The 14,318-nt window shown below is 42.9% G+C and overlaps 1 protein-coding gene across 1 annotated transcript; it reads right to left on the bottom strand.

Moving 5' to 3' along the window:
• Window positions 1-11,819: 11,819 nt before the first annotated feature.
• LOC124695217 (polygalacturonase ADPG1-like) lies at window positions 11,820-13,160 on the bottom strand. The gene has a single exon (XM_047228096.1). The coding sequence runs from the start codon at window positions 13,158-13,160 to the stop codon at window positions 11,820-11,822; it is 1,341 nt and encodes a 446-aa protein (XP_047084052.1).
• Window positions 13,161-14,318: the final 1,158 nt, after the last annotated feature.

The following is a 14,318-nucleotide window of genomic DNA, read 5'->3' as shown; positions in this document are numbered from 1 at the left end:
TAGTTATTCATTAATGAGTGCAAGGTACATGATGCAAGAGCTTAAACAAGATCTATATGAGCACAACAATTGCCAAGTATCACATTATTCAAGACATTAAACCATTTACCACATGCGGCATTTTCCGTTTCCAACCATATAACAATGAATGAAGTAATTCAAATTTCGCAATGAACATTAAAGATAAAGCTAAGAACATGTGTGTTCATACGAAACAGCGGAGCGTGTCTCTCTCCCAAACAAAGAATGCTAGGATCCGATTTATTCAAACAAAAACAAAAACAAACAGACGCTCCAAGTAAAGCACATAAGATGTGACGGAATAAAAATATAGTTTCACTAGAGGAACCTGATAAGTTGTCGATGAAGAAGGGATGCCTTGGGCATTGATGTCTACGGGAGCTTCTATTCTTGTAGACAGTGTTGGGCCTCCAAGAGCAGAGGTTTGTAGAACATCAGCAAGTTTCCCTTAAGTGGATCACCCAAGGTTTATCGAACTCAGGGAGGAAGAGGTCAAAGATATCCCTCTCATGCAACCCCGCAACCACAAAGCAAGAAGTCTCTTGTGTCCCCAACACACCTAATAGGTGCACTAATTCGGCGAAGAGATAGTGAAATACAGGTGGTATGAATAAGTAGTAGCAACGGCACCGGAAAAGTGCTTTGCCCAGGACAAGTAAACAAGCAGTAGTAACGCAGCAAGTAGTAACGCGAAGAAACAAGTAAACAAGCAGCGATAGCGTATTTAGGAACAAGGCCTAGGGATTAGACTTTCACTAGTGGACACTCTCAACTTTGATCACATAACAGAATAGATAAATGCATACTCTACACTCTTGTTGGATGATGAACACATTGCGTAGGATTACACGAACCCTCAATGCCGGAGTTAACAAGCTCCACAATTAAATGTTCATATTTAAATAACCTTAGAGTGCAAGAAAGATCGACACGACTAAACCAAGTACTAACACAAGCATGCACACTCGTCACCTTCACGCTATGTAGGAGGAATAGATCACATCAATACTATCATAATGATAATTAACTCCACAATCTACAAGAGATCATGATCATAGCATACGCCAAGTACTAACACGGATGCACACACCGTCACCATTACACCGTGCAGGAGGAATAAAACTACTTTAATAACACATCACTAGAGTAGCACATAGATAAATTGTGATACAAAACACATTGCAATCATAAAGAGATATAAATAAGCACTTCACTACGCCATTCATAACAAGTGAGTAAGTATTCTGTGAAATATAGCCTAAGAGACCCACACGGTGCACACACTCGTCACCTTTACACACGTGGGACAAGGAGTCTCCGGAGATCACATAAGTAAAACTCACTTGACTAGCACAATGACATCTAGATTACAAGCATCATCATATGAATCTCAATCATGTAAGGCAGCTCATGAGATTATTGTATTGAAGCACATAGGAGAGAGATGAACCACATAGCTACCGGTACAGCCCCGAGCCTTGATGGAGAACTACTCCCTCCTCATGGGAGCAGCAGCGGTGATGAAGATGGCGGTGGAGATGGCAGCGGTGTCGATGGAGAAGCCTTCCGGGGCACTTCCCCGCTCCGGCAGGGTGCCGGAACGAGACTCCCGTCCCCCGCATCTTGGCTTCGCGATGGCGGCGGCTCCGGAAGGTTTCCGTGGGTTTCGTTCTTTTTTTCGTGGGTTTTCGCGACGGAGGCTTTATATAGGCGAAGAGGCGGCGCAGGAGGGTCGAAGGGGTGGCGACACCATAGGGCGGCGCGGCCGTGGCCCGGGCCGCGCCGGCCTATGGTCCGGGGGCCCAGTGCCCCCTCTGCGGTCCTTCTCGTGTGTTCTGGATGCTTCCGGTGAAAATAGGAACCCGGGTCTTGATTTCGTCCGATTCCGAGAATATTTCGTTACTAGGATTTCTGAAACCAAAAACAGCGTAAAACAAGAACCGGCACTTCGGCATCTTGTTAATAGGTTAGTTCCAGTAAAATGCACGAATATGACATAAAGTGTGCATAAAACATGTAGGTATCATCAATAATATGGCATAGAACATAAGAAATTATCGATACGTCGGAGACGTATCAAGCATCCCCAAGCTTAGTTCTGCTCGTCCCGAGCAGTTAAAACGATAACAAAGATAATTTCTGAAGTGATATGCCATCATAACCTTGATCATACTATTTGTAAACATATGTAGTGGATGCAGCGATCAAAACATTGGTAATGACATGAGTAAACAAGTGAATCATAAAGCAAAGACTTTTCATGAATAGTACTTCAAGACAAGCATCAATAAGTCTTGCATAAGAGTTAACTCATAAAGCAATAAATCAAAGTAAAGGTATTGAAGCAACACAAAGGAAGATTAAGTTTCAGCGGTTGCTTTCAACTTATAACATGTATATCTCATGGATAATTGTCAACATAGAGTAATATAACAAGTACAATATGCAAGTATGTAGGAATCAATGCACAGCTTCACACAAGTGTTTGCTTCTTGAGGTGGAGAGAGATAGGTGAACTGACTCAACATAAAAGTAAAAAGAATGGTCCTTCAAAGAGGAAAGCATCGATTGCTATATTTGTGCTAGAGCTTTTATTTTGAAAACATGAAACAATTTTGTCAACGGTAGTAATAAAGCATATGAGTTATGTAAATTATATCCTATAAGTTGCAAGTCTCATGCATAGTATACTAATAGTGCCCGCACCTTGTCCTAATTAGCTTGGACTACCGGATCTTTGCAATGCACATGTTTTAACCAAGTGTCACAATGGGGTACCTCCATGCCGCCCGTACAAAGGTCTAAGGAGAAAGCTCGCATTTTGGATTTCTCGCTTTTGATTATTCTCAACTTAGACATCCATACCGGGACAACATGGACAACAGTATAATGGACTCCTCTTTAATGCATAAGCATGTGGCAACAATTATTATTCTCATATGAGATTGAGGATGTATGTCCAAAACTGAAACTTCCACCATGATTCATGGCTTTAGTTAGCGGCCCAAAGTTCTTCTCTAACAATATGCATGCTCCAACCATAAAGGTGGTAGATCTCTCTTACTTCGTACAAGACGGACATGCATAGCAACTCACATGATATCCAACAAAGAATAGTTGATGGCGTCCCCGTAAACATGGTTATCGCACAACAAGCAACTTAATAAGAGATAAAGTGCATAAGTACATATTCAATACCACAATAGTTTTTAAGCTATTTGTCCCATGAGCTATATATTGCAAAGGTGAATGATGGAATTTTAAAGGTAGCACTCAAGCAATTTACTTTGGAATGGCGGAGAAATACCATGTAGTAGGTAGGTATGGTGGACACAAATGGCATAGTGGTTGGCTCAAGTATTTGGGATGCATGAGAAGTATTCCCTCTCGATACAAGGTTTAGGCTAGCAAGGTTATTTGAAACAAACACAAGGATGAACGGTACAGCAAAACTCACATAAAAGACATATGGTAAACATTATAAGACTCCATACCGTCTTCCTTGTTGTTCAAAACTCAATACTAGATGTTATCTAGACTCTAGAGAAACCAAATATGCAAACCAAATTAGCAAGCTCTAAGTATTTCTTCATTAATGGGTGCAAAGTATATGATGCAAGAGCTTAAACATGAGCACAACAATTGCCAAGTATCAAATTATCCAAGACATTTTAGAATTACTACATGTATCATTTTCCAATTCCAACCATATAACAATTTAACGAAGAAGAAACTTCGCCATGAATACTATGAGTAGAGCCTAAGGACATACTTGTCCATATGCTACAGCGGAGCGTGTCTCTCTCCCATAAAGTGAATGCTAGGATCCATTTTATTCAAACAAAACAAAAACAAAAACAAACCGACGCTCCAAGCAAAGTACATAAGATGTGACGGAATAAAAATATAGTTTCGGGGAGGAACCTCGATAATGTTGTCGATGAAGAAGGGGATGCCTTGGGCATCCCCAAGCTTAGACGCTTGAGTCTTCTTATAATATGCAGGGGTGAACCACCGGGGCATCCCCAAGCTTAGAGCTTTCACTCTCCTTAATCATATTGCATCATACTCCTCTCTTGATCCTTGAAAACTTCCTCCACACCAAACTCGAAACAACTCATTAGAGGGTTAGTGCATAATAAAAATTCACATGTTCAGAGGTGACACAATCATTCTTAACACTTCTGGATATTGCATAAAGCTACTGGACATTAATGGATTCATCCAACATAGAAAAAGAGGCAATGCGAAATAAAAGGCAGAATCTGTCAAAACAGAACAGTCCGTAAAGATGGATTTTATTAGGGCACCATACTTGCTCAAATGAAAATGCCCAAATTAAATGAAAGTTGCGTACATATCTGAGGATCACTCACGTAAATTGGCTTAATTTTCTGAGTTACCTACAGAGAATTAGACCCAGATTCGTGACAGCAAAGAAATCTGTTTCTGCGCAGTAATCCAAATCTAGTATTTACTTTACTATCAAAGACTTTACTTGGCACAACAAAACTCAAAACTAAGATAAGGAGAGGTTGCTACAGTAGTAAACAACTTCTAAGACTCAAATATAAAACAAAAATACTGTAGCAAAATAACACATGGGTTATCTCCCAAGAAGTTCTTTCTTTATAGCCATTAAGATGGGCTCAGCAGTTTTAATGATGCACTCGCAAGAAATAGTATTTGAAGCAAAAGAGAGCATCAAGAGGCAAATTCAAAGCACATTTAAGTCTAACATGCTTCCTATGCATAGGAATCTTGTAAATAAACAAGTTCATGAAGAGCAAAGTAACAAGCATAGGAAGATAAAACAAGTGTAGCTTCAAAAATTTCAAGCACATAGAGAGGTGTTTTAGTAACATGAAAATTTCTACAACCATATTTTCCTCTCTCATAATAACTTTCAGTAGCAACATGAGCAAACTCAACAATATAACTATCACATAAAGCATTCTTATCATGAGTCTCATGCATAAAATTATTACTCTCCACATAAGCATAGTCAATTTTATTAGTTGTAGTGGGAGCAAATTCAACAAAGTAGCTATCATTATTATTCTCATCATCAAATATAGGAGGCAAAGTATCATCAAAGTAAATTTTCTCCTCAATGCTTGGGGGACTAAAAAGATCATGAAAACCAGCTTCCCCAAGCTTAGAACTTTCTACATTATTATCAACAATGGTGTTCAAAGCGTTCATACTAATATTACTACCAAGCATGCAAATAAGATTCCATAGGTTTTTTAATTCTCGCATCAAACAATCCATGTTTTAAATCAGGAAATAGAATAAGAAGCTCATTGTTGTCCATTATGCCAAACTAGTGTAAACAAGAAACAAAAAGATGCAATTGCAGGATCTAAAGGAAATAGCTTCGAGCACAAACACAATGGCGCCGTAAAAGTACTCGTTACCCGGAACCGGAGTATGAGTGCCTTTTTACCTTTCCTCCCCGGCAACGGCGCCGTAAAAGTGCTTGATGTCTACGGGAGCTTCTATTCTTGTAGACGAGTGTTGGGCCTCCAAGAGCAGAGGTTTGTAGAACAGCAGCAAGTTTCCCTTAAGTGGATCACCCAAGGTTTATCGAACTCGGGGAGGAAGAGGTCAAAGATATCCCTCTCATGCAACCCCGCAACCACAAAGCAAGAAGTCTCTTGTGTCCCCAACACACCTAATAGGTGCACTAGTTCGGCGAAGAGATAGTGAAATACAGGTGGTATGAATAAGTAGTAGCAACGGCACCGGAAAAGTGCTTTGCCCAGGACAAGTAAACAAGCAGTAGTAACGCAGCAGTAGTAACGCAGTAGAAACAAGTAAACAAGCAACGATAGCGATATTTATGAACAAGGCCTAGGGATTAGACTTTCACTAGTGGACACTCTCAACTTTGATCACATAACAGAATAGATAAATGCATACTCTACACTCTTGTTGGATGATGAACACATTGCGTAGGATTACACGAACCCTCAATGCCGGAGTTAACAAGCTCCACAATTAAATGTTCATATTTAAATAACCTTAGAGTGCAAGAAAGATCGACACGACTAAACCAAGTACTAACACAACATGCACACTGTCACCTTCACGCTATGTAGGAGGAATAGATCACATCAATACTATCATAATGATAATTAACTCCACAATCTACAAGAGATCATGATCATAGCATACGCCAAGTACTAACACGGATGCACACACTGTCACCATTACACCGTGCAGGAGGAATAAAACTACTTTAATAACACATCACTAGAGTAGCACATAGATAAATTGTGATACAAAACACATTGCAATCATAAAGAGATATAAATAAGCACTTCACTACGCCATTCATAACAATGAGTAAGTATTCTGTGAAATATAGCCTAAGAGACCCACACGGTGCACACACTCGTCACCTTTACACACGTGGGACAAGGAGTCTCCGGAGATCACATAAGTAAAACTCACTTGACTAGCACAATGACATCTAGATTACAAGCATCATCATATGAATCTCAATCATGTAAGGCAGCTCATGAGATTATTGTATTGAAGCACATAGGAGAGAGATGAACCACATAGCTACCGGTACAGCCCCGAGCCTTGATGGAGAACTACTCCCTCCTCATGGGAGCAAGCAGCGGTGATGAAGATGGCGGTGGAGATGGCAGCGGTGTCGATGGAGAAGCCTTCCGGGGGCACTTCCCCACTCCGGCAGGGTGCCGGAACAGAGACTCCTGTCCCCCAGATCTTGGCTTCGCGATGGCGGCGGCTCTGGAAGGTTTCTGTGGGTTTCGTTCTTTTTTTCAGGGTTTTCGCGACGGAGGCTTTATATAGGCGAAGAGGCGGCGCAGGAGGGTCGAAGGGGTGGCGACACTATAGGGCGGCGCAGCCAGGGCCTGGGCCGTGCCGGCCTATGGTCTGGGGGCCCAGTGCTCCCCCTCTGGTCCTTCTCGTGTGTTCTGGATGCTTCCGGTGAAAATAGGAACCCGGGTCTTGATTTCGTCCGATTCCGAGAATATTTCCTTACTAGGATTTCTGAAACCAAAAACAGCAGAAAACAGGAACTGGCACTTCGGCATCTTGTTAATAGGTTAGTTCCGGAAAATGCACGAATATGACATAAAGTGTGCATAAAACATGTAGGTATCATCAATAATATGGCATAGAACATAAGAAATTATCGATACGTCGGAGACGTATCAGGCATCCCCAAGCTTAGACGCTTGAGTCTTCTTAAAATATGCAGGGATGAACCACGGGGGCATCCCCAAGCTTTGACTTTTCATTCTTCTTGATCATATTGTATCATCCTCCTCTCTTGACCCTTGAAAACTTCCTCCACACCAAACTCGAAACAAACTCATTAGAGGGTCAGTGCATAATTCATATATTCAGAGGTGACATAATCATTCTTAACACTTCTGGACATTGCACAAAGCTACTGAAAGTTAATGGAACAAAGAAATCCGTCAAACATAGCAAAAGAGGCAATGCGAAATAAAAGGCAGAATCTGTCAAAACAGAACAGTTCGTAAAGACAAATTTTAAAGTGGTACCAGACTTGCTCAGATGAAAATGCCCAAATTGAATGAAAGTTGCGTACATATCTGAGGATCACGCACGTAAATTGGAAGATTTTTTTGATTTTCGTACAGGGACTACTGCTCAAATTCGTGACAGCAATAAATCTGTTCCTTCGCAGTAATCCAAATCTAGTATTGGCTTTACTATCAAAGACTTTACTTGGCACAACAATGCAACAAAATAAAGATAAGGAGAGGTTGCTACAGTAGTAAACAACTTCCAAGACTCAAATATAAAACAAAGTGCAGAAGTAAAATAATGGGTTGTCTCCCATAAGCGCTTTTCTTTAATGCCTTTCAGCTAGGCGCAGAAAGCATGTATCAAGTATTATCAAGAGGTGAAGCATCAACATAGGTGTTGGGAGTTTTCTCAACTATGCATTTTATCTTATCTATGTGAGTTTCAAAGGCTCCCTTTTCATTATTCTTAGGTTTGCTATCCTCATCAAACAAATTTTCAGGGACAAGCCAACCATAGTTATTTTCTAGAGCGTCGCTCATTCCTAGGAGCTTACAAGGTATTGTTGTCTTAATCTCCGCACCATCATTAATATTATTAGTGTACCTTACTCTCTCCATGTCCATCTTTTCAAGGATACTAACAAAATTGGTATAAGAGCCAAGCATATTGTATTTAATAAAGACCTTTCTAGCCTCTCTTGCTACACCACCAAATTCTTTAAGAAGGGTTTCTAAAACAAAATCTTTCTTTTCCCCTTCCTCCATATCACTGAGTGTGAGAAACATGTCTTGGATTATAGGATTGAGATTAACAAATTTAGTTTCCAACATGCGAACTAAAGAAGCAGCAGCAATTTCATAAGTAGGAGCAAGTTCTACCAAGTGTCTATCTTCAAAATCTTCAGCGGTACTAACATGAGTGAAAAATTCTTCTATATTATCTCTCCCAATTATAGACCCTCGTCCTACCGGTATGTCTTTCAGAGTGAACTTAGGAGGAAACATGATAAAATAAACAAAAGATAAATAAAGTAAATGCAAGTAACTAATTTTTTTGTGTTTTTGATATAGAGAACAAGACAGTAAATAAAGTAAAACTAGCAACTAATTTTTTTGTGTTTTGTTTAAGTGCAGCAAACAAAGCAGTAAATAAAGTAAAGCAAGACAAAAACAAAGTAAAGAGATTGGATGTGGAAGACCCCCCTTGCAGCGTGTCTTGATCTCCCCGGCAACGGCGCCGTAAATTTGCTTGATGCGTGTAGTTGACACGTCCGTTGGGAACCCCAAGAGGAAGGTGTGATGCGCACAGTAGCAAGTTTCCCTCAGCAAGAAACCAAGGTTTAATCGAACCACTAGGAGTCAAGAAGCACGTTGAAGGTTGATGGCGGAGGAGTGTAGTGCGGCGCAACACCGGGGATTCCGGCGCCAACGTGGAACCCGCACAACACAATCACGGAACTTTGCCCCAACGTAACGTGTGAGGTTGTCAATCTCACCGGCTTGCTGTAAACAAAGGATTACATGTATAGTGTGGATGATGATGGTTGTTTGCGAAGAACATTAAAGAACAATTGCAGCAGTTTGTATTTCAGATGTAAAGAATAGGACCGGGGTCCACAGTTCACTAGCGGTGTCTCTCCCATAAGATAGCAGATGTTGGGTGAAAAAATTACAGTTGGGCAATTGACAAATAAAGAAGGCATAACAATGCACATACATATATCATGATGAGTACTATGAGATTTAATCAGGGTATTACGACAAAGTACATAGACCGCTATCCAGCATGCATCTATGCCTAAAAAGTCCACCTTCAGGTTATAATCCAAACCCCTTCCAGTATTAAGTTGTAAACAACAGACAATTGCATTAAGTATGGTGCGTAACGTAACCAACACAAATATCCTTAGACAAAGCATCGATGTTTTATCCCTAGTGGCAACAGCACATCCACAACCTTAGAACTTTCGTCACCGTCCCTGCATTTAATGGAGGCATGAACCCACTATCGAGCATAAATACCCCCTCTTGGAGTCACAAGTATCAACTTGGCCAGAGCCTCTACTAGCAACGGAGAGCATGCAAGAACATAAATAACATATATGATATATTGATAATCAACTTGACATAGTATTCAATATTCATCGGATCCCAACAAACACAACATGTAGGATTACAAATAGATGATCTTGATCATGATAGGCAGCTCACAAGATCTAACATGATAGCACAATGAGGAGAAGACGACAATCTAGCTACTGCTATGGACCCATAGTCCAGGGGTGAACTACTCACACATCGATCCGGAGGCGATCATGGCGATGAAGAGACCTCCGGGAGATGATTCCCCTCTCCGGCAGGGTGCCGGAGGCGATCTCCTGAATCCCCCGAGATGGGATTGGCGGCGGCGGTGTCTCTGGAAGGTTTTCCGTATCGTAGCTCTCGGTACTGGGGGTTTCGCGACGAAGGCTTTAAGTAGGCGGAAGGGCAGGTCAGGGGGCCACACGAGGGCCCCACACAACAGGGCCGCGCGGGCCCCTTGCTGGCCGCGCCGCCGTGTTGTGGCGGCGCCTCGTGGCCCCACTTCGTCTCTCCCTCGGACTTCTAGAAGCTTCGTGCAAAAATAGGACCCTGGGCGTTGATTTCGTCCAATTCCGAGAATATTTCCTTACTAGGATTTCTGAAACCAAAAACAGCAGAAAACAAAGAATCGGCTCTTCGGCATCTCGTCAATAGGTTAGTGCCGGAAAATGCGTAAATATGACATATAATGTGTATAAAACATGTGAGTATCATCATAAAAGTAGCATGGAACATAAGAAATTATAGATACGTTTGAGACGTATCATTGTTTTACACTAATTGCTATATGTTTTGTTTACACTTCGTGGCACTTTTATGCATTTTCCGGAACTAACCGATTGACAAGTTGCCGTTTTGTATTTCAGAAAAGTTGTACAGGAAATATTCTCGGAATTGGATGAAACAAAAGCCAAAGTTCCTATTTTTCCCGGAGCGAAGAAGAAGTCCGGAGGAGAGACGAAAGGGGGCCACAGGGTGGCCTGGCCTTGCCTAGGTGCGGCATGGCCCTGGCCCGCGCCTAGGGGTGGTCTGGGGCCACTAGGCCTCCACCGTCCTCGCCCTTCCGCCTATAAATACCTCCCTACGCAAAAACCCTAAATCAATAGGGCTCCATCCACGAAAAGTTCCGTAGCTCCGCCGCCGTCGCAGACCCGGGGGACAGAAGTCTCTGTTCCGGCACCCTGCCGGGACGGGGAATTGTCCCCAGAGCCATCTCCATCGACACCACCACCATCTCCATCGCCGTTGCTGACTCCCATGATGAGGAGGGAGTAGTTCTCCCCCGGGGCTGAGTGTTCTACCGGTAGCTATGTGGTTTATCTCTCTCTCATGGTGTGATCTTTATGTGATCATTAGCTTTGTAATCTAGATGTCGTTATGCTATTCAAGTGGATTTTACTTATGTAATCTCCGAAGACTCCTTGTCCCACGTGTATAAAGGTAACAGTGTGTGCACCATGTGATTTGAGTTGGATGTCCCTATGAAATTATGGTGAGAAGAAAAATATGAAAATCAAAAAATCCCTCGATTGCACGTTCTGAAAATAGAGTGTATATGAAACTCACATGCTCTTACTCCAATACACTCAAACAGTAGCTAACTGTTTAGGGCTAGAACATGCTTACACAACCCAAAAAATACAGCTCCACGATACATTTAAATCTCTACGTACCAAACGCCCACGAGTCCAATAAGATACATTTAAAAACCGACAATCTGGTAACGTTCCAAGTATAATCTAGTTAAAACTGTATCTTGGTTCATTCAAGCATCCTTGATTCATTGTCCTAAACAATACCTTTTTTAGACACAGAATACTTTCAATTGAAGCACTGCTGTACTTATCAGTGTGAGCACAAACTGGTCCTCTCAGCACAAACATGACAGTATGAACCACACGCATCCTGCTACTAATTTAACCCGTGAAGTCGATATATGGTTGTGGTCGCAGCTAAACAAAGCATGTAAATATAAATTTGTAATTAAAAAATTCACACGTGACATGTATGCTATATTATAAAAGTAACAATTGCAGTACAAAAAAAATATCAATCATGTCTTCTGGCTGTACAAGAGGCTATCTAATTTTACAAGTATGAAAGATCAAAGCAAGAAACAACCTAAATGAAGGAAAATCAAATACAAAAGGCAACCTCTACATCAGCCATGTCGCATTATCAGCATGTTTTTGGAATGACATTGTCCGATTTCTTTAGCTTAGCGTTCTTGCATGTACTTGTAGCACCTTTGCCTTTCCCGCTGAAAGTAAGTTTTACATCCTGCATCACTAGATCATGGCATGGGATGGTGTCGCTGCAGTCTAGCTTGATAGCCTCTTTTGTTCCACTCGTGCCTTTTATATTCTTGAACTGGATATTACTTAGCTCCACCGCCGAAGTTTGTTTCTTGCATGCCTTGGGCTGCAAAGGATCATCCATATAGCAATAATTTTGGTCAATGATTATTGGATTCTTGACCTTGTCCATGATGATATCCTCAAATGTGATGTCCTTGGCATATCCCTTTCCTCCTTGCCACGACTTTATGCGTGCACCATTCGTCGTGCCAATAAGATGTGCTTTGTTGATAGTTATGTTGGAAACACGAGCTTCAGAATTTTTGTCACCTAAGCTTCCGACGCTGATTCCGTGACCCGGGCCGCATGTTATCTTTGAGGCGTACAAGTTCTCGGTTCCGGTCTCGATAGACATGCAATCGTCTCCAGTTTTAATGTTGCAATCCATGACTTGTATATCCTTCGTGCGGGCAATGTGGATGCCATCGGTATTAGGGCTGTCTCCGGGCGCAACGATCGTGATATGCTTTAGAACTACGTCCTTGCAATCTTCGACGGACATATGCATTTGCTGGCTGTTTAAGAGCTTGATATTTTCTACCTTCAAGTGATTGCACTTGCTGAGCAACAACGCCGTGGGGGCCTCTGTGCACTTGAGGTTCTTGTCGATTCGGCACGAGTTCTTCCACCATACTTCGCCTTTCCCGTCCATAGTCCCTTTGCCCGACACGGTTAGCTTATCAACGTTGTTAAACATAATCCACTTATTCATGTTCTCCTTCGGCCAAGATGATCGTCCGGGTGCTACCAACGTTCCGTCGAGCTTGAATCTGACGCTCGACTTGCACTGCCCCGAGAAGGTGGTCTGCTTGACGAGAAATTCCTTCTCCTTCGGAACCAACATGGTGGCTGGCTTAGACGATGAGCAGGCCGCGGCCCAAGCTTTCTGAAACGCCGGGGTGTCATCAGTTTTGCCATCGCCAACGGCTCCATAGCCTACCACGTTGAACTCGGCGTCCTGAGGAGGCTTGGTCTCTTGACCAAGTTTGCGATGTCGCTGGACAGGTCTGTGGCTTAGCGTGTCGGCCTTGACGCTCCTCTCTCCCAGTCTGCGGTGCACGGACTCTGTATGCATGCCGCCTGTAAATGCAAAGGCAATTGCCGGGAAGATGAACAATAAAAGCAGGAAAAGCACTGCCAGGACGACCTTGCGAGATGCCATGCCCCGAGGTATAAGTGCGCGTATGTTCATCTCGTTCGGCCGGGCTGGAACAACTCGATTGAATTAACCTCAGCTTGAGCTACGCGAGGAGATATGATCGATTCTGGGGCTTGATTGCTGTATGCTTTCACGGCTGGTGTTTGACGATGAATAAGGCAGGTGCGTGCCTGTACCTTTATAGTAGGCCAGCTAGCATAGTAGCTTCCCGACTCGGATATTCAGCAACATACAGTCAGACTCGGAATTTCATTTAGGAAGAAGACCGGACTCGGATTAAAGACTTGCGGTCGTCGAATACTAGTACTAGTACATTTTGTTTTTCTCGAGATATTACAAATTGCCTCAATTAAGCACTGCGATGAAGGCTCAGGGAGAAGTTGGGCCCAACAACGCCGTTAATCAACTAGACGTGGAGTCTTAGGGTTATATGGCAATGTCACCTTCGTTGAATTAGGGAAGAATTTTATTTCTTCCGATCAGAAGCTTTTCACTAATCATTAAGGAGGATTACAATCATGATTTAGGTAACTAAGAGCATCACCACTCGCGTCCCGAGCCGGACACCTAAAACCGGGCCAAGCCACGTGCCACAAATGTTGTTTCGATCTGGCGCGGCCCAATACCTTGTCCGGCATTCCAAGCCCATCCCTGCTACACATGAGTCGTTGCGGCTGTGCCGGATGCAACGTAGGTGCGACGTGGCAAGCGGCGGGCCTGCCATGTCATCGGCGTAAACCGTCCATGGTAGACTTTTCAAAATGGTAGCGTGGTTTTCGAGGCGGAGGCAGGCAAGACCTCTCGTCGTCACGGTGCCTTCTCCACGCGGCAGCGTTGATGTATGCAGTACCACTGTCTTGACGTCCTTTCTCCTCTTCTCTCCTCTTGTTCCCGCCCTTTCACCGTTGCTTCACGTTCTTCTTACGTTTATAAAAAGTTGCCTTCCTCCCTAGTCACCACCACAAGCGCCGCCATAGAACAAGACCCTCCACCTCCACGAAAATGTTGCGCCGCCATGCCATGACCTACTCGATGCTCAGCCGCAACGGACATAGGACGACACCTCTGTCGCCACCACCTCCACCTTTGTCCTTAATGGAACCTGCGATGCCTCAATCCGAGCCTGAGTTTGGCGTCAATGACATGGCGGAGTTTGCGAAG

Source organism: Lolium rigidum, chromosome 3 (genome assembly GCF_022539505.1).
Source record: "Lolium rigidum isolate FL_2022 chromosome 3, APGP_CSIRO_Lrig_0.1, whole genome shotgun sequence".
Classification (NCBI taxonomy): domain Eukaryota; kingdom Viridiplantae; phylum Streptophyta; class Magnoliopsida; order Poales; family Poaceae; genus Lolium; species Lolium rigidum.
The sequence above is the reverse complement of the archived record's forward strand: the minus strand, read 5'-3'. Positions and strand labels throughout refer to the sequence as shown.